General features: G+C 33.0%; 3 protein-coding genes and 1 long non-coding RNA gene across 4 annotated transcripts; 1 reads left to right on the forward strand and 3 right to left on the reverse strand.

Annotated features, from left to right (window-relative positions):
* The first annotated feature begins 3,421 nt into the window (after positions 1–3,421).
* LOC122595629 (PHD finger protein ALFIN-LIKE 4-like) lies at positions 3,422–11,813 on the forward strand. The gene is made up of 5 exons (XM_043768036.1): positions 3,422–3,645; positions 3,761–3,793; positions 10,393–10,621; positions 11,127–11,259; positions 11,346–11,813. Exons 1-5 carry the CDS (start codon positions 3,555–3,557, stop codon positions 11,589–11,591), a joined length of 732 nt encoding a protein of 243 aa, XP_043623971.1. The 5' UTR covers positions 3,422–3,554; the 3' UTR covers positions 11,592–11,813.
* Positions 6,779–8,071, reverse strand: LOC122595630. The gene is made up of 3 exons (XR_006323243.1): positions 8,034–8,071; positions 6,955–7,454; positions 6,779–6,838 (listed from the first exon to the last, which is right to left on the reverse strand). It is a non-coding gene; the product is annotated as an uncharacterized LOC122595630 (long non-coding RNA).
* An 833-nt stretch (positions 11,814–12,646) lies between the features above and the next one.
* Positions 12,647–14,455, reverse strand: LOC122597672 (serine/arginine repetitive matrix protein 1-like). The gene has a single exon (XM_043770245.1). It carries the CDS (start codon positions 14,453–14,455, stop codon positions 12,647–12,649), a length of 1,809 nt encoding a protein of 602 aa, XP_043626180.1.
* A 2,603-nt stretch (positions 14,456–17,058) lies between these two features.
* LOC122595996 (60S ribosomal protein L18a-like protein) lies at positions 17,059–20,814 on the reverse strand. Its single transcript, XM_043768489.1, has 5 exons — positions 20,611–20,814; positions 19,688–19,733; positions 19,470–19,596; positions 18,782–18,899; positions 17,059–17,483 (listed from the first exon to the last, which is right to left on the reverse strand). Coding segments are annotated over exons 2-5 (300 nt in total). The 5' UTR covers positions 19,689–19,733; positions 20,611–20,814; the 3' UTR covers positions 17,059–17,429.
* Between the last annotated feature and the right edge of the window lie 6,629 nt (positions 20,815–27,443).

A 27,443-nucleotide genomic window follows, 5' to 3' on the forward strand; every position in this document is an offset into this window, starting at 1 on the left:
ATTGTTATCTGATTGTTTTATTCACATATACGACAGTTGTGAATGTTATGATATGTATAAACAACAAGTCCCGAAGCATGGCCATGGCAAGAATCGATTCTTGAACGCCGAAAAGCATTAATCGATAACAATGAAGAGGATGCCTGTGATACTTTGTTTGTCCTACAACATCAACCTTTTTATACATTAGGCACTGCCAGTAGCCTTAAGAACTTGAAATTTGATGTTAACAAGCCTCCTTATCCAGTAGAGCCAACCAAACGCGCTGGTGAAGTTACTTACCATGGTCCCGGACAAGTAGATTTTGTTTCGTGTCGTTTTTTAAGTTGCTTTTTTGTCAGTTTATGCTGAGTACGTGTTTATGTCTGATGTATATAGCTAGTGATGTACCCCATGATGAACCTTCATTACCAAAAGATGGATCTTGTGGAATACGAGACCTTGGAGTTGGGAGCACCAAGGGGATGCTGAATGAATCTTCTTCGATATGTGATGATGGTGAACTCATTGATATCGCTCATGATTCGTTGCTAAAAGCGTTTTGTGAAGTTTTTCAAGTCGAATTGTCTCATCAGCCGGTATCAAAACTAATGAATGCAGAGATAAACCAGTGAGTGTAAACACTTTTTTACACCTTAATTACACTGGTTCTATATAGATAAAGCTAGCTGTCATATTTTTTACTTAGCCGAGAGACGTGATGGTAACTGGCCTCCTAATATTTATCGCAACCTTAAAATGCTGTTTCCCATCATTAGACATTTTTTGCAATTAATTTTTGTTCACCCTCATTAGACTTATGCATAGGAAAAACGGACATCGATGGTATGCAAATACTTACGGTGATCAGAGATGGCGGCGGTAATTGGAGAGAGTGGTGGTGATCGACTGAACGAAGTTGGTGGTGGTGATCATAGCGAAATAAATAGTGATCTGATTGCATATGAGTTCACTATTTGCACGACATAAGAAACATTGGTTCTTACATTCTTATTGTGTTTTGTTTCTCATTTGGTCATTGTATTATTATCTTATCTTTATATTTCTTTAGGTAAAAAGTCTTTTAGCCTGGTATAAACTATTACGCTAAAAAAACATTGAAGTACATATTTCATTCTTAAATTTATGAAATTATGGCTATTAGTTTTTATACTAGATTTTAGACCCGTGTCCAACACTGGACACGAGATTTACGATATTAACAATATTAGATCTTCATACATTTAAGTCACAAAAGTTTACAATTTAAAAAAAAACACGGTTTTAAGTGTTATATTTTGCAAGTTGTAGTACAATAATCATAGGTTCCTCACTGTCATTATTAGCCTAGACATATTAATGGAATTGTTTGTCGTAGTCATTTCACAAGGCACATGATATATACAATAATTTCTCCATTATAATATATTTTGAAACAGATGTAATCATAATGTGATATTATTAGGAAAAATAATTAAGAATTAAAATATAAACATAATCCCGAACTTGACATTAAAGTATATGTATTTAATCATGATGCACGTTTATAACACGCATATGTTTATTTTCAATCACTTGTTCAATGATAATATGATAACGATTAGGATTGTTTTTATATTTTTTAATAACAATTAGGACTTTCTAATATTTGTTAATAAGTCATTAGGTTTTCAAATAAATATTTTTTTAGAAAATATTTCATATATATGTTAAAAAAAATTATTTTATTAAATGATTGTAAATTTTAAAAAAATTTCTCAAGTTGATGACTAAAAATAAATATAAATTAAGTATTCAGGGCTAAAAAGTGTAAATTATTGATAGAAAACAAAAAAGTGTAAATTATTGAGACTTTTTTTACAAATTAATATAAATATTAATATAATAATATATTTGGATAATGATTATTAGGATTTTTAACTTGTAGTTTATCTAAATGATGACATCATCAAAAGTTAATTTGATGAAATCGAACGATGTGATTGGTTAATTAGTCATTAGTTCAACTGTCTTATAGTATATATTAAGATTAAGATTAAAATTAAGATAAAAAAATATACTAAAAATTTTTATTTTTTGATATAATATACTAATAGGACGTACGGAGAGAGTATAATATAATATAACATAGATATATGGTAAGTTATAGGTATCTTTTTGGTCTTTTAGTTTTTCAGTTTTACGTTATTAGACTATTACTAAAGAAAACGACGTGGCTTATGTTAATGATAAACTTATTGAGATATTGGTCTAACATTCGATCCTCATCCCAATCCCATGTAAATCCAGATGTCCTCTTCTACCTAAGATTGTGATAACATAATATGTTTTTAAGAAAATCTTATTTGACATTATTTTATTTTTTCTTGTTAATTATTTATTTTTTATATAAATAATTTATGACATCATCTTTTGTATTTAAATATTTAGTCCTTTTATTTGAAAGTTTTTGAATTTTTTAACTCTAATACCATTGTTTACTTGCCTTTAAAATAGAGACATTTTTACTTACGGTTTTTTTTATGTTTCATTATGATAATAAACATGTATTAACGAAACTTGTTTAGAAATACCCGGGTTTAACCCGGGATAATTAACTAGTAGAACATGAAAGTAGCATTTTTACCTAGATAAAGGTAATACCTATCTATATCTTTACTTTAGTATCTTATTTTTATCTATACTACATTATAAAACATTTAGTTTCTTCTATTTTTTTCCGAATAAGTTGTTAATAACCCAAAATATCTCTTCATTTTATTCACTACTTTAAACATCTCTATTTGAAATACCTATACTAATTACTTGAAATACCTACGATACTCTTAATGAAATAATTTACAACATCAACCCTTAAATTTAAAATATACACTACCCTTTTACATCAATAACCTGTCGCCGCCACCACCGCCAATCGTTGTCGCCGCACACCACTTTCACCCTTCCCCATCACCACTGCCACCGGCACCACCACTACACTGTCGCATCGCGGAAACAGATAACTAATATAAAAAGATAAATGTAATAAAATATTTGTACCACTAAACTCTAATCTTGAAAAGTTAAAAAAAAGGATAATTTTCCACTAATTTGTTATGTTTCAAATTATTTTTACTACTCGTATTTGTTAAGCTGTTACATCAATTACTGAAAAATGATTTTGCTACAAGAAAATTTAGACATTTACAACAATATTTTTATTGTAAAAGGCTAAATTTTGTTGTATGAATACTACTAATCATTACTTGTACCATTTGTCGCTAATCCACTAACTAGATTTTTTTCCGAAATCAGGTTTTTCAGAAATCAGGTTGGGTTTGGGTTGAATTTCAGGTTAGGTTGAATTTCCTTAAAATTTACAACATTAGAAAATTAAGACTAGTTAGACTACATACGTGTCACTTTCTTCCTCTAAATAAAACTTGCTTTACTGCTCTTCCCACACACACACCTTCAACTCTCACACACTCTTCAATTTCCACTACTTTTTTCACCTTTTCAATTTCACAATTTACTTTCTAATTCTAATTATAACAGTTAAAAAGTTAATAATAGAAACTAAAAATAGAAGAAAAATGGAAGCAAATTATAATCCTCGCACAGTTGAAGAAGTGTTTAGAGATTTCAAAGGTCGCCGTGCCGGCTTAATTAAAGCTCTCACCACTGGTCAGCCCGCCATATATATACACACACACACCAATATACATATACATATGCATAAATATTTTGTATAAATTCATATTCAATTTTAGTTTTGATTTTTTATTAATTATACTTGCAGATGTTGTAGAATTTTATCAGCAGTGTGATCCAGGTTAGATAGGTTTCTTTATACTGTTTTTTATTTTTTATGTTTTCATTTATTTGATTGAACTGACTGGCTATTTCTGCATGTCATTTCTAATGTTCTTTTTAAGTTTATTTTTATTTATTTTTTTGGTTATTTATAATATTTTACTGTTGATATAATATTACTGTATTAATTAATTTAATTTTGAAGAAATATTTACATGAAATTATTATTCTATTAGTATGTCTAATTTTGTTATTAATGTTAATCCTTCATTGGAAACAGGGATTAGGGAACTAGTGGTTTATTTTATATATAATAAAAAGGACAAATGAAATACCATTTTTTCTAATATATATATATATATATATATATATATTTTTGTAATATTTTAATTTATGAGTCAGTGGGGAAGAATTGGTTAGTTAGGTAGTTTGATGTAGCTATATTTTATTTGCTAAGTTTTAAGGTAAATCACTTAATCTAATAGTTTTATAATATTCCTTTACTATATTAGTCACGCTAAGTTAATGACGTTAGAGCTTTTTGTATGGTTTTATGCATAGCGATATTTTCGATGAATATTAATACAACCGATAATGGTAGTTTATGTATAATTTTTTTTAACTTTATATGGTATATAGACAAGTAGTGTAAATTAAAACTAGCAAAGTGGTTTGAATAATTTGATGTGAATTTGATATGTTTGGTGAATACATTCGATATCCTGAAATGTTTTTAAAGTTAGCGAGTGTATTTTATTTTTACCTTTCCTTATAAAAAATAGGGTTTTTCTTAATAAAAAGGGCCAGTGCTATATAATATCACTAGCATTGTACCCGCGCGATGCGGCGGTGGTCGTGAAGGCGACGGTGTGGTGGTGGAGGCGAGTGTTGATGGTGGATGCGACGTCGAGTGCCGTAGATAATTCATATAAAAGTAATTGATTTAAAAGCTTAATGGAGATATTTTAGAAAAATAAAGGATTGGTAGTGTAATTTAATTGTTAATGTTAAGAGAATAGTGTATGTGAAAAAATTTTAAAAGGTTGTAGCCTTGTAAGTGAAAATATTACATAGGAGGGCATTTTAGACATTTCCCCCCATGTAACTTTCAACATGGGGGTATTTTCTTTAATATAGAGTATAGATGTAGTTAAATGAACTTACAAAGTGATTCTATTTTTTTTAATTATACATTAATTAAATTAACATATTTTTAACAAACCAAAATACGGAGTAGATTGTTACCAAAAAATTGTGTCACCAAGCAAATTATAGTCGGTAGGCTAATTATATATAAACGAATTAAAATATATATGATTTTAAAATGGAAAAGATTTACGAGATCGATATATATATAACCGATAGATCTCTCGCATGCGTAAATTTTTTTGTTACTAGAAGAGTACCCACGCGTTGCAGCGGTGTCCCGAAAAGCGGTGTCCCGAAAAACGTTGGTCGTTAAATGTGGCGGTACCTTTCTGTTGCGTGAATTTACAAACAAACTCATGGGTTGTATGTAACATGATACACACGCGATGTAACGAAATCATACAAAAACAAATTCACAATCTTAACAATGTAGTATTCAACAATGGTAGCAAATACATAACACAATTTTGTTGGAGGAAAAAGAAAACCGATATTGCAAGTTGACCCACAAAAAGAACGACTATTTACTCAATTTTTGTCGGAGGAAAAAGAAAACCGATATTGCAAGTTGACTCACAAAAAGAAGAACGACTATTTACTGATGGTTTTCCATCTATAATAGGCTCTTCTTGTTGTCTCCCCACAAACCACGGCAACCATACACCCTGCCCAGGTCATGATTGCACATCAGTCACATTACCAGTTGCATCATGGTTTGTAGCTATGAAAATTGCCTCTTGGATTGTCACGAATGCAAGGAGTTCCATGCATGATAACACATTTTTCACAAGTTCAATTTGTGAGTATTTCAAGCTTAAGCAAAAATCGCTTAAATAGTACCTATAAGAGTAGATCAAAAATCACTTAAATAGTACCTATAAGAGTAGATCAAGTAGGATATGTTACTCTGGTATTATGATATGCCACTGTAGTTGTAGTAATTAATATACAATCAATTCTAAACAAAACCGCTCCAACCTACCATTATAAATTAAAACGCTAGCATTCACCAATATTAAGCAAGAAAAAGTATAAAAAAATATGCAAACAAACACGTTACATTACATGCTTATCCTGCTCGAGAAGACTTAATGACCTGTTCCTAGGACCATAGCAAAGTCTAGTCCCTCATACACTCCAGTCCATCCTCGGATCCTCCAACATGTTAGTCTGGACACATATTAGCCACTTAAAACTGCTTCTTGAAAGAACGAAAAAACGAAACTTTTTAATCAATATTTAAGCATCTTAATTTGGAACCTGGCTCTCAAGTACCATGGTGTCTTAAGAATGAGATTGAGTTTAACCAGCTCAATGAAGTCCGGGTGACAGTACTCAGTACAACCGAATCTGTGTCACCACTTTGTTATAACATGAGATCTCTATAGTTTTTAGATCTCTATAATGCATATGCTACATATGGAGTTGTCAAGATGAGCGGGTCGGGTGGGTTATGTAACATGTGAATTTTGGTATGCGTCGAAACAGATAAGCCCAGGTTGACCCGAACCACCTTTTATTGAAAATTTTTATTTTTTAAATCAATGGATGTAAGAGGTTTAGTCCATGAGTCTTTTCCTTTTAGTTGATTTTGTGACATGTCTGACCCATTGACGACAGAACATTACGTACTCGAGTGGTCTCATTCATAAGCAAACGGGCCGAAACCGATATGTCTAGTTACAATTTTACAGTGAAAGCAATCTACTTTTTTAAAATGCTTGACCCATTAAAGAGAAAACACTACTCGAATCATTCCATTCATAAGCAAACGGTCGAAACAGAGACCTCCTGTTACAATTAAATACTCGTAAAATAAAGTAATTTACCTAAACATCCATACTCGATAACCATTCTTGATTACTTTCCTGTACGTTGTTAACATTGAAAACTGCAGTCCTTGAGAAGTTCATCACTGCAAAAACAATCAAGAAGTAAATCTTGTTAACATCGCATAATTCTTACATAATTCTTGCAAATCAAACCTCAAACCATAATCTATACAAATCTTTAACAATTAGGGATGTATACTCATTTCTTTAATAGTCTTGCTATGTTGGAGTGCTAATCTCACAATAATAACGAAACAAAACTTGGTAATTTGGAGTGAGGTATCTTGGCAAATCTTCCTTTACTTTTACATGTCGAGCATTCAGCAACCATATCTACATTTTCTGTGTGATAAGAAAGAAAATTGATGAAGTCGAAAGAAAGATGACAATGTCTAAAGGTGCAAAGCTATGACAACTCATGTTACATGGTTTCAAGACTTGAGTTGTTGTCCAAATCTCTTATAAAAACACTTCAAGAACTCAAAGATTCATTGCATCACCATAGTCCCCATTGTAACAAAGAGAAACATAAAAACGATAATTACATAATATAAAGCTAATAGTAATCAAGCATCTCTAAAACAACATAATACATCTATCTATATTACTATATATGTATCCAAGAAATGTTTAAATTGCACCTGCCTTTCTTAAATTCAACGCTTTCCACTTTCCCCGCCTTAATGACAAAGGAAACACCTACACAAAATGTGATATATAATTCATCAGGGGCATTTATTCAAAAATTGACCTCATATAAAACTAAGCACTTAATTGAACCACTCGTATATTAGGTGTTAAAAAATAACTACATAATGGAACATCATAGTACAATGTCGTCTAGGCCTCTAGAATAACCAACATTCAGATGTTAAAAAATAAATGTTTTTTAACTTTAAAAGAGGCTAAAACACTCATCGTCATAAATTGAACCTAATGTCGTCTATGACCACATGATCTCCAAATGATTTGTTGGATCATCAAATAGAAGGTTAGCAGAAACAGGTGCTGGGTAGGCAACAGGGGAAGAATAACATAAGGGATTGAGATAGCAGGATAGTTCATAAAGAAAGAACATTTACCACAAGCACCACAAATTTATTTAAAGAGTTAAACAAAAAGAGGATTAATAATGGCAACAACAATATATACATTGATAAAACGATGCTTCTATTCGAAAGTTCAAGGTATGATGAAGTGGTTCCTACATCAGTTATGTTATGGCAAAAAAATAAAATAAAAAAGTAAATGTATATTCATCATACTGAAAATCATAACCTGTTTATAATTACATCTGTCCTCGCCCCATCTTTAGGATCTGGTCATATATGTATTTCCACTCCCTAATAATCATGAATATAAGACTAATTTTCAGAAAAGGAAGATTGAAGTAGACTAATGCGAAAAAAACTAAATATATCATAAAATAAGAAGAAATCAAAACAAACCCATAATTTATGTATTTAGGTTTAGGGTGGTGATGATAGGCGGATGGTGATGACAGAAGTTGTTGGTGGTGATGATGATAGGCGGATCTAGTGGTGGTGATAATGGGCGGATTTGGTGGTGGTAATGATAGGAGGGTCCGGTGGTGGTGATGATAGGCGGATCTGGTGGTGGTGGTGATGAATTGGGCAACGATTATAAAAAAAAGAAAACCATAAATCCGGCAAGGTGATAAACGTCGCAGCAGATCAATAATTTAGTAGATGGATGGCGATTTGGTTCCAAGGCGCGTGTTGGTTGTTGGCCGCAATTTGGTTTTATGCGAGATGCTTGCCGGCGGGGAGAAGGTTGTGGTGGTGGTGATGATTATTGCGGCCCTTCATGGCGGTGGATGATGCTGGAGAATAGACGGGTTGAACAGTAGTGTTGTGTGTGTGTGTTTGGTTTAGGGGGAGGAGAATTTGGTTTAAGGGCATGTATGGTATTTTGGTGTGCATTGTATGTAAGCAGTATAGAAAGTCCAAGGATAATTACGGTATTTTAAAGACAGAATGTCTAAAAATAAAAAGAGAGCTTTTGTGTTATAAGGTAGTAGAGAAATGAATGGTAGGTTTTGTATCTTTATAGAGATTTTTTAGCTTTTAGGAGGTAACAAGGTTTCTCATTGGTCATTAAAAAGGGCCTTTTGTAAAAATCCTTTTCTATTAGTATTATAAAGATTGCATCTTTTTGAAGAATAGATGCATATTAGTATAAGTTTGGCTCTTTTGTATGTTAGAGTTTAATTTTCAAGGAGCAAGTCAACGGCCATTGAATTGACAACATGGTTATCTGTGTAGTCTTATATGGAAGATGGAAGGAAAGTGAGCGGATACACTCTTTTACACCTTACAATGGTTCTGTTTAGATAAAGCAGTTAGTGGTTATCTGAATGATAGATTTTGTTCTTTTTTTCATTCAAGAAAAAGGAGATACTCTCATTTTGGTAAATATGCTTCTGTTTCTGTTCACGTACAAGTCTGATAAGAATGTTTACATATATGGACATCTTGCTAACACACACTAACCAAGAAACTCTAAATTGATTTTCTCTTGATATAATCGCATAAAATGTGAGCGTGTTTATATGCCATTATGGCTCATCTTTGCATATGTGACATATGCATGATGAATGCAGGTCTAAGGTGTTCTTTTTGATTTGATGCTTAAGCATGCTTTGGACTTGCTTAGTCCTCTTCGTAAAATTTGGTGGTTTAAAAGCTTTCTTGTTTTAATTAAGCAACTCATGGACATTTGAATGATGTGTCCACAATTAATCAGCGATATACTCAACACGTGCTAATATATATCCATACTATTAAGCATTCTTGCCTTCTCTGTGATAGGAAAGGATTATTTTGGTGCCTATTTACATATATCTCAGCAAGAATGTGAAAATAATGACATCTAGTTGAATACTGTCATGCATGTTTGCTATTATAACCAACAGTTCTAGTCTTAACCAGGTTTTATCTATTGGTTTTTTCATTCTTGCAATTGTGCCTCTAATTATCATTCCTCGTATAGTCATATCTGTGGCATATGGTCAGCAGAATGGGATGTCATATTCTTTACTTGGCTGAGTGACATAATGGTCCTAATATTGCAACTTTCCTATGTTGTTTCTCATCATTAGATATTTTCGCCATTATCTTTTCTTCACCTTCTTATAGATCGTCATTGATTGACTTGGATGTCAATCTCGTATTTGTCAAGTTTATAATCTTCATATGCTTGTTTACACTGTTTTACCACTTTATATAATCTTTTTTGTTAGTATGTGTGCTATTAATTTGTTTGACACCCTGAAGTCAAGACTTAATGGCAAATAGAGAACATAAAATGTACTCTCTAAGGACTTGTCAAGGACTCATCTATGTTCTCACATGAGCACATATAAGATTTTTATGTATTGGTTAACGTCGTGTCATAAATATTTCAAATCCATTTATGTACTTATCCATAGGAAACGCACATATCGGTGCTCTGTATAGATGAATTGTTGATGATTGTTAAAGTTAATATGGTAACAAGTTAAAGGCTTAATTAAGACAAGCAAAAATAACAGATAAGCATTTACTGAGATATATAAGCTGGTACATCAATATTTTTGTTTTTAAATGCAAAATCAGCTTCCATTGTATGTGTGCAGAAAAGGAGAACCTGTGTTTGTATGGATTTCCGAGTGAGCAATGGGAAGTGAATTTGCCTGCTGAAGAAGTGCCTCCAGAACTCCCAGAACCAGCATTGGGAATCAATTTTGCAAGAGATGGGATGCAAGATAAAGACTGGTTATCTTTAGTGGCTGTCCACAGTGATGCTTGGTTACTTTCCGTTTCCTTCTACTTTGGTTCCAGATTTGGTTTTGACAAATCAGATAGGTAAATCTTATCCTTATCATTTTCTATCCATAAAAGGATGGATGCATATTTTTCTTTTTGCTTATTTAACAATGGACCAATCGCTGTTTTCTTTAATTATCATAGCACTAGACTACTAGTAACCTTCTTTAAAAATCTTTTTGGAAGTTTCCAATGGGCTACGTATACGGTAATATGGCAATCTCTTGGGTAGTGTTTTGTATGATGGAATAGACAAAGAATGGAATGGTCCATTTCGTTGCAATGTAAAAAGTATGGAATATGTATCTTCAGTTTGGTTTATTTCCAATTTATTGCCAGAAGGCGATCTTTTTAACAATCCATAAATGGAAATTTAACCCAGTTATATTTGTAATTTTCTCTAAACTACATTTATGTTTCCCTGTCCATTCCATTCCTTTAATTATTTCATTTCAGCCAACCACATATCCTTATGTTTGCGGAATGATTAGTTGATTACAATATTCTAAATATTGTATGGCACTTTTTCAATTTCATGTCATAGGAAACGTCTTTTCAACATGATAAATGATCTGCCAACGATATATGAAGTTGTAAATGGTAGTGCAAAGAAAAAGCATAAAGAGAAATCGACAATCTCGAATCACAGCAGCACCAAATCCAAATCAAACTCAAAGGTACAGAAGCATATAATATTATCCAATAGCCTAACCTACTCGTACTATTGTTATACATCACCAATTACTATTCTGTATTTCTATAGCCACCGCCGCCACCAACAGAGGAAGAAGGGTTGGATGATGATGAAGATGACGATGATGATGATGAGCATGGAGAAACGTTATGCGGATCATGTGGAGAAAGTTATGCATCAGATGAGTTCTGGATATGCTGCGATATATGCGAGAAATGGTTCCATGGCAAATGTGTGAAGATCACACCAGCGAGAGCAGAGCACATCAAGCAATACAAGTGTCCGTCTTGCAGCAACAAGAGATCTCGACCTTGATGATGACTGTATCAGTGTCATGTTGTTTAACTCGTAACCGGTATATCAAAATTATGTAGTGTTTGCTTAAAACCTGTTTATTGTATGCATATTTGGTCTCGGTTGGTGTATAATTTAGAAACTAATACCGACCAATATCTGCATTATGCTAGAATCTTTGCACCTTGTCAATTCAGTATCTTAACACTGTTTTGTTAATATTTATACAATTTCTTATTTAAATTATGTGTTCCATGGTCAAGTCATTGGTATAAATATATCTAATTACATTATTACTAGCCGTATTTGAAACCATGCAACAACTAAAAGATCGTAAAAGGTTGTGACTTGCATCACAACGCAAGTTTAGCTCATATATGAATCAGTTTAAATGCACTCCTAAATAATATAATAAATCAATACTATATATGAACCATTAAGTCTTACAATCATTGCTAACCAACCTATTTGTAATGAAGGTTCATGTGACAAATTGCCAATCAAGCTCCATCATTAAAGATGGTCTACCTGCTTAGGTTGAACAAATGTTTGGCTCCATAGAGTGTTTTTTTATAAAAGAAAAGTAGATCCATTTCCAAATTGTACATCACATACAAACAAAATCCCTCTCATATCGACTTATCATTTTATCAATAATGATAAGATAAGTCGGTATGTTTGAAAACAATGATATAATGATGTAATATCGTTTTCTTCTTTTCTTTTAGTTTTTAAACCAATGATGTGTCGTACTCTCTCGAACTAGACTTCGATAAAATGATATTTTCAAATGTACAGCGTCATATTTCTACATACAAGTAATGACTTCTTTTGTTTTTATTTCATTAATTTAATGTCCCTTTCGTTCTCAAGACAGCTAAAAGACAACCCAAAAGTTAATAAAAATCAACCAAAAAATGAAAAGAAATAAAACCACATGCTTTTCATCATCAAATCCAATAACAACAAAAAAATCTTAACTGTCAGCTCCACATTACCAAATACTTCACCAAAAATATACAGAAACATATTTAAAAAAGAAAAAAAAAAAACTTAAACAAATATTAAAATAATATTTAAAAGCGATTACTCTGACTTGGGCCTGGGCCAAGATTGGACATTCTATTTCCTTGACTTTGATTAAACGAATGCATTTTCTCAAGTTTCAGCCCGGCCCGAAATCTTGCAATGAAAGTATCCGCTTTAGTATCCACATCCGGGCTCGGGCAAAACAACGGCGACGCCACCGCAGACGATGGTGACTGAGACTCATCACCGTCAGGGGACATACTACCAGAGCTCAATGTACTTTGCACTCTCACATAATCACCTTCCACCGGAAATTTCCAATCAGCCATCTTAAATGGCGGCATTGGTGGCGGAGGCGGAATACGACTCATGGGCGATTCGCCACCACTTGAGCTATCATCAATGCCACTAAAAAATGTCATCTTAACAGGTGCTCTAGGTTTTTCCGTTACAAAAGGCGACACCCGCGTGGTAGTAGGTCTCGGTGCACGCGCCGCCGTGATGGTGGTCGTTTGTACACGCGCCGCTGTACTTGGTTGCGGAGGTTTTTCCGACGAGTTTTTCTTTCGTCTTTCCTTTTTGGATGTGAACAAGTTGTTGAGAAGTGACGACGGAGCTGGTGGGGGCGGTGGTGGTGGTGGAGGCGGCGGCGCTGGTGAATTAATTTTTACCGGCGGCTTAGAAGGGTGTACTAAGGTATCCAAATTGTCAACACTTCTTTGTCTTTGTCTTTTTTTCTTCTTTTTTAAGTAAAAAGATGTAAAGAATTCTTTAGTAGCATTACCGGTTCTTTTCCGTTCAACTTTACCAGTTTTTGGCTCAAGTTCCTGGATTTCCGGCATTATCTCCGGCGGCGATGACGGTTCAGGTTCAGGTTCTGGTTCCGGTTCACTAACCGGTGACACCATTTTTCTGGGTTCTGTGCTTCTTGCTCTTCTCCGTTGTCCTTTACCTCTCTTTCTAACAAAAGTTTGTTCCTTTATCTCGGAATCATGATTTTCCAACAAATCTGTTTCTTTTTCCGGCAGACTGATTTTATTGACCTCCAAGCTGCTAACTTTTTCAACACTTTGGTATGTTCTAATTGGCTTTTCTTTTGAACCTCTGGTCGGAGCTGATGGCATCGGTGGTGGAGGCGGCGGAGATGGCGGTAATGGCGCCGGAGAGTGTGATTCAACTTTAACTGGCTCCGGTGCCGGCACCGGAGCAAATGAAGCTTCTTGAGGAAGACCCACAACAGTATCAACATGAACAACATCTTTAATATCTTCAAGATCATGTTCTCGCCGGAAATAATACCGATCATAGTTGAAATGGGTGTCATCGGAGAATCTACGGTGGTTCCACGGTGGCGATAGTTCCCGGAGATCAGGGTAAGAGCTAGTACTTCTATGTCTTCTTAACCCAACAATGGGTTGCTCAGGGAAATCATAATATTGATGTGGGGTTGATATCGCCGGATTTGTTACCGGAGTTCCGCTTGACAAATCGGATCTACTCCGGCCAAACCTATTCTCACTAAATCTTAATTTATTATTATCACGATGATTATCGTCCTTATTAATGTTTCTACTAAGAAAGCCAAACGCCAATGCAAATAGTACTAACACCAAATTTATAGAATCCCAACTTTTTTTTACCAAATTTGGCTTAAAAATGTGAGATGAAAATGCAATAAGTCTTGGAATTATAACAAGCATTGAAAGTATAGCAACAATAAGTAAAAAAATGATGAGGACACCGGAGTTGAAGAAGAGCGAAGAGGCACGGCGGCGATAGAGGTCGACACGGCGAACATTGGTGGTGCTTTGTATCCAAAATGGTGTTCTTGGTGTTTCTTCACCATCTTCCTCCATTAAGGTTTGGTGGTGTGTTTCGTGTTTTAGGTGAGAATATTGGAGAAAAAAGGAAGTGTTTTAAGGTAGCTTTTTTGGGTTGTTTGCTTTAAAAGCCTTTTGATAAAGTCTTAATAATTTATGTAGCAATGTTTTGTATATCTACTCAACTTGTCGCCTATATGGTTTGTGATTGTGTATCTAAAATTGGTTTAAAAGATGTATATATGGTGTCAAGAAATGATCTTATTATATGTCTGATGATATGATATATATGGTCTTGTTAAAACCTTTCAAAGTACGCTTTACATAAGAGTAGTTAATTTAACATCACGCTGTCACACGATATCGTGCCCTTTTGGTATTACTCGGAAATTGTTGAAATTCTCTCTAAATTTACAATGTAAAAAGCAAAGGTTGCGGTTTAAATCTGGTCATCTTGTCATTTACATGCTTACCTCTCTAATATTTATTTAGGGTCAACGAATTTTCAGTTATAATTTCTTGTAACATAGCCATTATGACTTTTCATTAACGAGTATTACTTGGGTAAAAAGCTTTGGAGATAGACAAGACAAAAAAGCTTTATACACCCAAGTTATGAAAGTGATCTAAATACGATTACCAAGAAAAAATAATGTCGTACTTTTATGTAATGTTGTGATGGATATTTGGAATCCTAAAAAAATATACTCCGTAATTATATGTCAATTAGGCTTAGTTTTGACTGGTAGAGGAATCAATAAGATCAGAGTTCGATTTTTATACAATAATCAAATTTTACAAATAATAATTTTTTGTTACATGTTAAGATTTTTCCCATGATTTGGAGTAATTTGGACATCTAATAGATCCGTACAACAATATTGATAAGTTAAGCGATGATCTTTCATCAATAGATCAGTTCGTACAAAGTATCAAATTGATTATGTTAGATGGCCCTTAAAAAAATGCTAGATAAAATCAATTTCATGCTTTCTATTTAAAAGAAAAGGAACATGCTAAAAGCACGAGAAAATATGTGGTTAGAGTATAGTGATGCGTTTGGTTTGATTTTTTAAGAAAATGTATTTTTTATAATTTATAAGTATGTAGTCTTTTAATTATTGTCTCTAAGCGTAGATTAAAAGGGTAAGTGAGTAAAACAATGAAAAAAGTGCTCTGGATAAAAAGATGTCATGCGTTTGTTAAGAAATTCTGATGTGAAAATAAAGAAAGATGTCATTGTTTAGAACGGTCCGAGTTACACGTTCGGTTGTGATGACCAAAAGATAAATCAATAAATAAATAAGACATGCATTGAGTTTGTTTATTTTTATTTGTGGAGTAGAGGGTGAATATGTTGACCAAAGTGAAAGTAAAAAGAGAGAATGAGTGGCGTGTAGACAGAGAGAGAAAGTTTGTTAAGGAGTTTGACAGATCAACCCCGCGTATCGTGATTCCTGGCATATGCAAACAAACAATCAAATGAATCAATATCAATCTATATTTACATGTTTCTTTCACTCCATTCATTTCCATTTCATTCACAACACATAAACATTCATCATACAACACATGTATTATGTATACACCAAACAGATCATTAGCTCAACTAGTTGTTACAGGACAGGTTATGTACACTTTTAGTTAGGAGCTCTATGTTATTCATATTACAAGGTTGTAATTCGTGTGATGCACATTTGCACTAATTTACCCATTGAGTTATTATTGTGATTAAATGTGTTGGTTGTCAATGTTGACATACATGATATCTTATGCGCATCAAACGTACGTTTAAAACTCAAGTCTCATGCAACGCGCAAATTTGGTTGTCAACATAAATCATTTATATATATACGCATAATAAAGGGAAACATCCAAAAAAAAGAAAGCCTGTAGTTTTAAATTGTTAACATCAAATGATATATCAGTTATCTTTTAAAATATAAAACCATCTATGCCACTACTAAAAGTTACCAAAATACAATTTTTTTTATACTGTCAATGCAAGTAATACTAATATTTGCATTTTTGGTTAGAAATAGATTATTGATGTATACAAGCATGAAGCATGTGGTGGAATTATATAGAGGAAAACCCATCTGAAAAGCAACACCATATACATGAACCATTTATAGATAATCATAATAGCTTATAACATCATTATTATAATCTTAAACAAGTGAACAAATGAAGTTTTTATTTCAGGTTATTTGAGAATATAACATAATTATTTTTTACTCGGATATACATGTTCTAATTATGGTATCCGATGACCGTTTCCAAACCTTTTTACGACCATTTCTAAGATTTTACTTGACTGAGTTTTAACCCGAGACAATAGAGGTAGTTTTCCCCACCCCTAACGCGTTATTTTGAAAAACAAAAACGATCTCTATCTTTTTTCTAGTATAGAAAGCTCAATCACACACTACTAAATGTAATTGTATAGATAACTTATAGAAAAACTTAACAAAACCAACCCATAAGAATACAAGATTAAGTTCCCAAACCAGCACTACATAAAACCACTGACAAAAACATCTTGTGAGGCGTTGTCCATGAGATATTTTTTTAACTTGATCACATCAAAATGGTGTAATACACTAATACATACTACATAGTAACCACCAGTAATACTATTGATCAATCAAACCGTCGCGCTGAAGGGGGTTCAGATTTTTTTTTCCACAGGTATACTGATACAACTGGCCTGGTTAAAAAATGGGTCAAACTGAGACCCTGACTCACCTTGATCAAGCAAGATTTCATACAATGTTAACACGATGCAAGTGCGTGTGTAGAAATGTAACTCTAGAAGCTTCACAAAAATGCCAATGATAAATGATCTTAGTGCAAGTCAGCTTACAATTAGATGAGTTGATCTTCAGTTAGTGTAGTTACAGTGACTCACTGAGTTGATATGGAGAGCATCAGAAAGGATTCATAAGACCCGGTCTACAGTCATTACAACACCATTCATGTTATACAAGGTTTTCTTTGATAAAAAAAATCAAATGATCATCACGAGTATTGTAATAAGAAGCGCGACTGTAAATATCAGAGCCTACAATAAAAACGAACTTGAGTTAGTTAACTAGTCTAATATACACGCAACATATAGAGACAAAAGTATATGCGATTATCTTTTAACTTCAATCAACCATACATATGTATATTAGCATTGGCTTTAAACTAGACTTAACTATTTAACATAGAAACGCCAACACCAACCACCTAATCTCCTAAAAACGAAAAGTGAAGCATGGACAAGTGATCTAAATTTATAAAGAAAGTAGAATACAATAAGTAACATAAACCTTATGACTTGAACACAAACTAATCCAATACCAACTACTATGAAACAATTGGACCACCGTAAGTTCTATAATTTATATGCTATGACAGTTATTATATTCTATCATGAGTTCAAACTCGTGTCATGGATAATTCACTGTCCTCCTAAAAGTTCATTGTCATAAATAGGAGCTTTTCATTGCTTTTAGGAATCAGCTTACCTCGTACTTGCACCTATATGAGCTTGTGAACGATAGAATGCACTGCCCATTATCATATGCATGACTCTGAAGAGTGAGTCAACTTCAAACTCATATTCGGGTCATCTCTTTTTTATTCCCACTGAGTAAAGATCTACCCATTATCGACTCAAGAATGTACACTCATATATTCTAAAATTATATAGCATTATAGCACTATTTCCAGGGTTATAGCCCAGTGGCCACCAACCGACACTTTCTAGGGGGATCCTGGGTTTGAGTCTTGCCAAAGGCAAACTTGAGATAATCAGGGGATTGTTAAGTGGTTGTGAATTACCTGGACACTAGTCTGGCTGGGGGATTAGTGGGTACCAAATGGTACATAAGATCAGGGGGTTCCCATCCAATTACCCTTTTTTTTAGTATAGCACTATTTACCAATTATTTACCAATGTAAGTTAGACAAGAGGGGTCTAAAACTATGAAAACAAAAAAGTGTAACAATTTCATGTTGTTAATTTAATAAGTAATTAAGTATCCAACACATAGCTAGATCATCATAAATTGATCATGCTGGCTTGTAGTACATTGCTAAAATAATAGCAATGGTAGTGGTGTCAAATACGATTGTTGAACAACTTTTCTTATAATTTTGTGAAATAAAACAGTTGAACCATTTATCAACTACCATATGAGCAAGACCAGGCATAAAACAGAGAGATGATGACTAACAAATGTTGACGATTTCTTATGAGTCAAACATGTTTCTTTAGACAGAAGATAGTTTAAATAGGATAGCATGATGGTGCAATTCAGCATGCAACTCCTCTAAAACGGACACACATATTCTGTTTTTCCAAATACTTACAGCTATAGCACTTGCAGCAAGTCCTGTCCGCTCCCTTGGATCCTTCTGATAGTAACTTCTGAAGTACAAGATTGTTGCATAATACCAAAGCAAAGGGAATATGAACCCAGACAACATGCTGCAAAAGCACTTATATTCACATTAAGATGTTTATGTTTTGTAGAGGTCGTAAAATGAGTAAGTTGGGTAACAGGTCAAAATACGCTAGTTAAACTGCCAATACTGTTTAGTACTACTATTTACGGATTTTGCTATCAGTAGCCTTCAAAATACCATTCTTAACTTTGAAAGTGATGTTAAAATTTATCTATAAGTGCTCATTAAGAATTAACTTTTATTTATACTAGGCTTAACCATAGCTCTAATGACTAGGATTAGCAAAGGCCACAATGTGTACGTGTGTTCTAGATACTATATTACTATATTACAATCACTAAGTCAAATTTGATTAGTTGATTGTGAAAACATTATTGTTAAAGAATTTAAAGTTTTGAATTAACCGATTTACGATGTTGTAGACATTAAAAAAGAAAGACTTTGATAATTTCAACCCGTTCCACCCATCCCCCTTTTATCTGATTCTAATTTATTTGACCTGCTTGAGATAAAATAAATCCCAAATTGACGCACTCGGCGCCTCTATTGTTTTGTACTTCTGTGTAGGTAAGCAAATACAATATGAACTCACCAAAACCATCCAATTCCAAAGCCAAAACAAGGGAGGGGTTCATCAAAATACCCAAGCAGATTATTCTCTGCATCTCCAATTAGTGTGTACTTTCCGTTCTTATCTTGCTCTAAGCCCGATGCAATCACTGCATACACCAGTAGAAGAAACTATTACCCAAAATAATCAGAAAAGGCAAAACATATCAAGAATGTTTATTAAACTTCAGGGATGATTACTTTGGAGGACAAGTCAATGTCTCCGGCTTCTTCTTTCCTTGAAAAACTTGTCACAGCAACAAGAAATTAGGTAGAAGTAAATGTACCGTAATAAAAACAAAACAACAAAGTATTGACACCATTTGCACTCTTAAATGAACTCAGTATGTCATTCTGTATGTTCTACTAACTTTTAGTTAAAAGAAATTCCTTGTGTGGGATATAGGCACAGTTTTATTTTACTTGTTCACACTATCCATTTGCAGCAGTGCATCAATTACTCTTAAAACTAAATAATCCCCAACAAGTAAAAACATCTGCATGATTAAAACGCCAAGTAGATGATATGTTTGTTTGTTTCTTCTAAATAGATACACGCTTAACACTAATGCCACATTTAAGAACGGATAGGTGCACCGTGTCGTCCTCACAATCAACCACCACATGACTAAATGAATTTTTTGTTTGCAAATTTGTTGTTGCAGCCGCGTGTTGGTGCAACACTTACGTTTACCCTAACTATTTGTGAGCTTCAGTTCAATGTTTTCAAATGGCCTAGATCAAAATAACCGGAATATATATCTTATAAAGAACTAAAAACAGCTCAGTTTCTAACATCAGGTGGAATAACAATTTTTATCTCGTCTTTATTTCGTTATCGTCGACAGATATTCAACCAACATTTTTTCGATCAAAGAGATCCTACTAGCAAGAATGAAGCGTTACTTGCTTGATTTAAGTTGTTGAGTTACAATTAGCATACATTGCATAAGGGCTACTGGGCTAGTATGAAAACTCCTTATATAATCTACATGCCCTTCTTAATCACGGATTAATGTAACAAATATAGAGCTTAACCCATAGTGAATTAAATTAAAATCGAGAATAACTAGAGATCAAAAATCAAAAAAGCAGTGGAAAAAGTAGACAGAAAGACAATTTACAGTTTAAATGACGTCGCACCGCTTCAATGTTGAGCTATGGAGGTTGATTTACTGGACCAGCGCCTCCTGCCTTACTTGGGAGTGTAAGCGACTACTAAATTAGTACCGGGTAACTACAAATAACACTTGTTGAGCTGATAATCTTCGATATATTATATATGGATAATGATACCTAATTGGTGTGGCTAGCAGTAACATGATTATGTGAAATGGGAGCAGATTATAAAAGAGAATTAAGAGAATACACATTTTAATTTCTTAAGGTTTTTATTGATTTTTTTGTATATGAGCTAGGTTGATTAATCATTTTCCATTATATATGATATTATATATCACGAGATCAAGTAGTCGCGCATTGCGGCGATGAGATAATGGGGTGATAGGTCATAGAGTGTGATAGTCAAATGCCTTAGCTGTACGGGCTCAGCCCTTGGATTTAAAATTTTGTTGAAAGTATATCGAATGATATCTCTAATGAAATAGCATGAAATTTTAAGAACACCCATATAATTTTTATGATTTATCGATATACGGTTTTTGAGATAAAAGATTTTTGAATGAATTGGATGAATAAATGATTTATGGAGCAGAGAGAAAAAAAATAATTGGTTGAGATTTGAAAGAGAGAAAGTGTAATATAGTTATTTTAGGTAAATATAGAATTGATAGGGGATTATTTTGAGAAAGTAAATGTTGAAACTTAAAATTTAGACAAAGGTTTTTTGCTTTATAATACGAGAGCAAAGTACCCGCGCGTTGCGGCGGTGAGATGATGGGGATGATAGGTCATAGAGTGTGATAGCTAAATGCCTTAGTCGTACGGGCTCCGCCCTCGGATTTAAAAAATTCGTCGAAAGTATATCGAATGACATCTCTAATGAAAGAGCATGAAATTTTAAGAACACCCATATAATTTTTATAATTTATCGATGTGCGCTTTTTGAGATAAAAGATTTTGAATGAATTGTAAGAATAAATGATTTATGGAGGAGAGAGAAAACAAATGATTGGTTGAGATTTGAGGAGAGAAAATGGGTGTTAGGTAAATATAGAATTGAAATATGGACATTTTGGGAAAGTAAATGTTGAAACTTAAAATGTAAACAGGGGAGATCTGCTTTATAATATAGTATAGATAGTATAGATATAGATATATAGAGAGAGAAAAAAAAGTGAGTGTGGGACTTTTATGCACCTAACTTGGGTGAAAAATCATTCACATATCAATTTTTTAATATTTTGAATCAATGTTTCTCCCATGATTTTTATGGTTTAAAAAAAGTATGTGAGGGGTTTTTCACCCAACTTAGGTGTCTAACAGCCTCATATTCTCTTGCCCCATATATATATACACATGGAAAAGTGATTATAAGGTTGTATGACACCTAAACTTAGGTGTGAAACCCCTCACATACTAATTTTTTAATATTTGTTGAAATTTAAATAAATCACATGGCCCCTATGAATTTTATGAATTAAAAAAATGATATGTGAGTGTTCTACACCTAATCTTAGATACCTAATACCCTTATATTTTCATACCCATATATATATATATATATATATATAATAGATATAACCGATTGTTTTTATTTGTTTTACCTTAATATATATATATATGGATATATGGTAGAGATCCAAAGAGAAGGTTCGTAAGGAGAGAAGATCCGGTTTTTTTTTTATCTTTTTTTTTTTTATTTTTCCACTTTTTTCATTATTTCTTTAATTAACTCAATCCATAAAAAAAATTTAAAAAAATCTCTAACCCGAGTTAGTGAGTTATACATGTAATAGTACAATACGGACTTCGCCCTTAAGGATATTAATAAGGGGTAGATGGTGGAAGTGATAGGTCATAGAGAGTGATAGGTCATAGGGGGTGATCGATGATAGGGTGATCTACTTAACGGCCATCGCTCTTAGCCATCATGGCTCTGCCATAGACTGAGAAGCTTCGTTTATAGCTTTGAAAAAATATATATTTTAAAAATTTTTTATATGGAATTAGTTAATTAAAGAGAGAATGAAAAAAATATAAAAAATTCAAAAAAAACAAGCTAAAAAAAAAAATCAAAAACGAACATTCTTTCCCTTCTCTCCTTAAGATACATTCTCATTTGATCTCTATCATATATATATATATAGGGAAAAGTGAGTATGAGGCTGTTATGCACCCAACTTGGGTGAAAAACCCCTCACATACTAATATTTTAATATTTTAAATAAATACATGGCCCCCCATGATTTTTACCTTTTAAAAAAAGGTATGTGAGGGGTTTTTCACCCAACTTGGGTGCCTAACAGCCTCATATTCCCTTCCCCCATATATATATATATATATATATATATGTAGGGAAAAGTTGTATTAGGAACATTTAAAAAAGTAAGAACATTTAGCAACTCTTTTCATTAGGGGCATTTTGGTATTTTAATATTTCATCTTTTATTCATGAAATCACATGTGCATTTTTTTTTAAAATTTCGTTATACTTGCATACATACGTTTATACTATCAATTTTTTTGATTTTTGCATACATATGCTCATATAAATGTTCATGCACATGTGATCACCTACAAAATCATTTATAAAAAACTCGGGGGCCTGTTTCGTAATTACCCCAATCATACGCACACAAAAACACTTACGCTATAACATTAAAAGAAGGTCTGTACGTGTTTCTTTAAATTTAACATTCAAGGGCATATTTCTTTATAATCCCAAAAAACACAAACACACACGCATACTATGTTACATCCTAAGAATTGCGGTCCAAATTTCCTTACTTGTTTACATTATCAAATCTTGAAAATGAATTGAAAAGGACTGTACTCGATAACCGAAGAACACGACCCTTTTTTTTTAATACCCCACTGCGCCGCAGTGGGTTGAGCACTCCCCACTGCGCCGCAGTGGGAAATCTCGGACTTGAGACTAGAAAAGCCCCATTGCGCCGCAGTGGGTTTGACACGCTCCCACTGCGCCGTAGTGGGAAGAAAATATTCTTGGCCGTGGATTGCCACTGCACCGCAGTGGGCAAAACCACTCCCACTGCGCCGCAGTGAGCAACAGTTTAGCAACCCCAAAACTATTTTAACACTTAAACCAAATTTCAACCTTCTCATAACAACATGAACTTCACAAACTACATTCCATAAGTTACTAACAACACTATAGACACATTTCAAACACAGTTACAACATAACTTGTTCCAAATCCCAAGGAAACCATCAAATGGGTCATTTACCCATTTTGACATAGATTTCGCCCAAAACTCAATTTACAACCTTCTCAAAAGACTCTCACTTGATCATTTGCACAACTTTAACAGAAGCAGGATCATCAAGACATAATGTATCAAGAGCCAAAGGGAGAGGGACCTCTAAGCTTCTAAAACCAAAGATCGTCATTCTTCCATGAATGACCTAAATACCTCAAGTTTTGCAAAAACTTCACTTCAAACTCTAGATCAACACTTTCCAATCGTCAATACTAGTTTTTTCTTCCGGAACTACCTATAAAAGGGTAAACAACTAAAAATATAAGCAAAGGCTTAGTGAATATACTTGCATACATTTACGAATACGAAGGAGGGCAAAGTACAAGGACTTTTACATATAACGTATGATATTGTCATGTCACATTTACATATTCACCTTGCACACTAATAACACATATATGGATCCATATAAGCTAAACAGTCATATTTATCGGGATTCTTAGGCCCCGGAGGTTCTTAGGCCTCGTATCATATCAACTATCGGGATTCTTAGGCCCCGGAGGTTCTTAGGCCTCGTATCATATCAACTATCGGGATTCTTAGGCCCCGGAGGTTCTTAGGCCTCATAAACACAATGCCCCACATGGGCTTATGCCACATCAATTACCACACATGGATTTACAAACTTCAACATGAAATGGTCAAAACCACCATGGACAAAAGGCTTCAACATGATATGGTCAATTGATCCAACATAAACATAAAGGTATGCAAATATACTCACCTCCTCCACAACAAGGACAATAACGCTAAAACGAATAAGCGCAAGCAAGCTTCAACCTATGATCATATCGTAAAATGCATAAGCTTACAATCACAACTTGACTAGTTCAATATAGCCATTCTCAATCACTAGCCTTTTCTAAACCCAACCCATTTGTCATTGAATTACTTCCATCTTTAACTATAACATTAGGTAGTTCAACCTACCATTTTTATTCACATATCAATAACTAGTAATATTCATCTTTTCTTACAAACTCAAATTATCACATTGAACTCATTTATTTCAAAATCAAACACATCATATAACTCAATGACATCTAGGTTAACTAAGGAAATTGGGGATAAATTAATCATCATTCATATTCTAGCAAAAACCCCCAATTTGGTTCATCGATTAACCCTAATTTCAAAAGAAAGATAAAAAACTAAATTAAGGGAATTCAATACCTCAAGATTTAATGAGCTAATTCAAGACCTAAATTGAAAATCCTCCTTTCCCCCTCTTCTTTGAAATTTTCGGCCACCACCACTCAAAAACCACAAACCCTAGCTTTTCAATTTCTTGAATGAAGATTATATGATGGTGATGTTTAGTATAATGATTTCCCTTTTTGAATTTGAGAGAATTAGGTTTTTGATTTTGAAAGAAAGGAATGGAATTGCATGAGGAAAAGAAGAAGAGTTTAGTGGAAATATGAGTATGGAAAAATGTATGTGGCTGACACTCTCTATGGGTGCCACGACCCACCTCCAAATTTGTGGGTATTTTACCCGCTATTCGTTAAAGTTCCAACTAAATTAACCCTATATCCAAAAATAAAATACTAGGAAATTAATTTAATGTCAAAACTATGAAAAGAGGTTAATTTCTTTTACCTTAAAATCTTTGGGGTGTTACATGAATAGTAGATATATAATCCTTGGAATTTAACCCATAAAGAGTGCTATCAGTTACGTTATTGTAAATTCAAACATGCATAAATCGGGTTGTGTAAGATGTTATGAGAATAACAACGAGTTTACATAAGGCTGGTCTAATCAAGTCAATTTAATATGAAACCACCCGCAAGCGTGTTGGCATAGTGGTTGGATGTGAAATCCGTCAATTAAGAATCTAGTTTCATTTCTAAACATTTACCCTACATCGTATACGTTTTGGTGTCATTGTTTATTTGTTTCTTTGCAATCGCTATTATATTTTACAATAACATAACTGATATCACTCTTTATGGGTTAAATTCATACATATGCTCACAACATTCACACATGTAATCACCAATTAAATTCCACAAAATATTCACATGCACATGTGATCAAAAACAAAAACATTGATCATGAAACAAGTTCTTACATTAATCATCTTGCATACATATGTACCAAATAATCTTATCAAATGATCATTTACAATATATATAATTGCATACATGTGTTCATATGACTACTCATGCATATATGATCACAAACTATCTCATTAAACATTCATTTACATATACAATACGGTTTGCATACATATAATCATAGAAACGTTATTTACAAAAAAAAAATCATAATTTGGAAACATCACAATAGCCCATAATTCCATTCGCATCCAAGAAAACAAACCGCGATACGATTTTGATGCTGAAAAATGAATTGCAAATCGAGCAGTCGATGGGAACCAACCACAATTCAACAAAAACAATTAAAAAATCTCTATGATGAAGTAAACACTGAAATGAATTAATTGAAACTTCCAAGCCTCAATTTGAAACAACCGGATGAAACATTGAAACTTTTATAGTGAGTTTTAAATTGATTGACCAATTAAATTGTAGTTGCTAAGGATTTGATAAAGGAATTGTGATTCAGGAGACTAAGAATTATAGCCACCGTCTCATGATGAATTTTGAATATTTATTTAGGGTTTGGAGTTTAATCTGTAAACTCATATATGTTTGAAGGAAGGAGCGATATTTACTAGTAGGAGTGGACGGTGTTTTTTTACATAATTTCCACAATGCCCTTTTTGTTACTATTTTACACTAATAGTCCTTTAATTATTTGCAATGGTGTCATGAATAATTTTAGCCATTGATTAAAACTTTTAAAGGTGATGATTAATTTAAAAGGGTTCTTAAAAGTTCTTACTTTTTTTTTAGTTCTTAATTTAACTTTTCACTATATATATATATATTTTAACATTTATATTTTTAAAATATCCAAAATGACCTTAATTATAAAACTAACAATATTCATCATGCCTAATATACTCTTAATGAAACTAATTACAGTATATACTCTGAATTTCTAAAATAACTATATTACTCTTTTACATCAACTAGCTACACTACGCACTACTCATTGTCATTATCAAGCTACGACTACTTTCATTGCTGCTACCAATGTTTTAAAAACCGGTATTTTAGTTAAACCGGTGTAAAATTTTTGCCTGTATTATTGATATTACCAGAAATACCGGCCGGTACGATTAGTTTAATTTAATTTATTTTTATATAAAAATCTTACACAATTCGTTACATATTAATGAAAATAGTCAAAACACAATTATAATCTATTCATAAATAATACAAAATAGGTACTTCATAACAAAATATAAGTTTTTATGTTCATAAATAAAAAAAAGTAACATTAAAATATCAAAAAGAATATTTAAAAAATTAAAATACTGAAAAATACTGACCAGCATTGCATATTATAAATACCGAAAAAATACCTACTTAAAATACCGATAATTAACGCTATTTAAAAGATTGGCCGCTACATCGCGCAACATTCGTCCAGTAAAATAATAAATTGCTAGGATTATTACTAAACTAAATTAAATTATG

Source organism: Erigeron canadensis, chromosome 4 (genome assembly GCF_010389155.1).
Source record: "Erigeron canadensis isolate Cc75 chromosome 4, C_canadensis_v1, whole genome shotgun sequence".
In the NCBI taxonomy this organism is placed as follows: domain Eukaryota; kingdom Viridiplantae; phylum Streptophyta; class Magnoliopsida; order Asterales; family Asteraceae; genus Erigeron; species Erigeron canadensis.

Coding starts and splice junctions, on each gene's coding strand:
- LOC122595629 (XM_043768036.1), top strand. CDS start 3,555: ATGGAAGCAAATTATAATCCTCGCACAGTTGAAGAAGTGTTTAGAGAT. Junction 3,794..10,392: donor TTATCAGCAGTGTGATCCAG/GTTAGATAGGTT, acceptor GTATGTGTGCAG/AAAAGGAGAACCTGTGTTTG. Junction 11,260..11,345: donor AATCCAAATCAAACTCAAAG/GTACAGAAGCAT, acceptor GTATTTCTATAG/CCACCGCCGCCACCAACAGA.
- LOC122597672 (XM_043770245.1), bottom strand. CDS start 14,455: ATGGAGGAAGATGGTGAAGAAACACCAAGAACACCATTTTGGATACAA.
- LOC122595996 (XM_043768489.1), bottom strand. Junction 18,900..19,469: donor TTTGGAATTGGATGGTTTTG/GTGAGTTCATAT, acceptor GTGCTTTTGCAG/CATGTTGTCTGGGTTCATAT. Junction 17,484..18,781: donor TTGCTGCAAGTGCTATAGCT/GTAAGTATTTGG, acceptor TTTTTATTGTAG/GCTCTGATATTTACAGTCGC.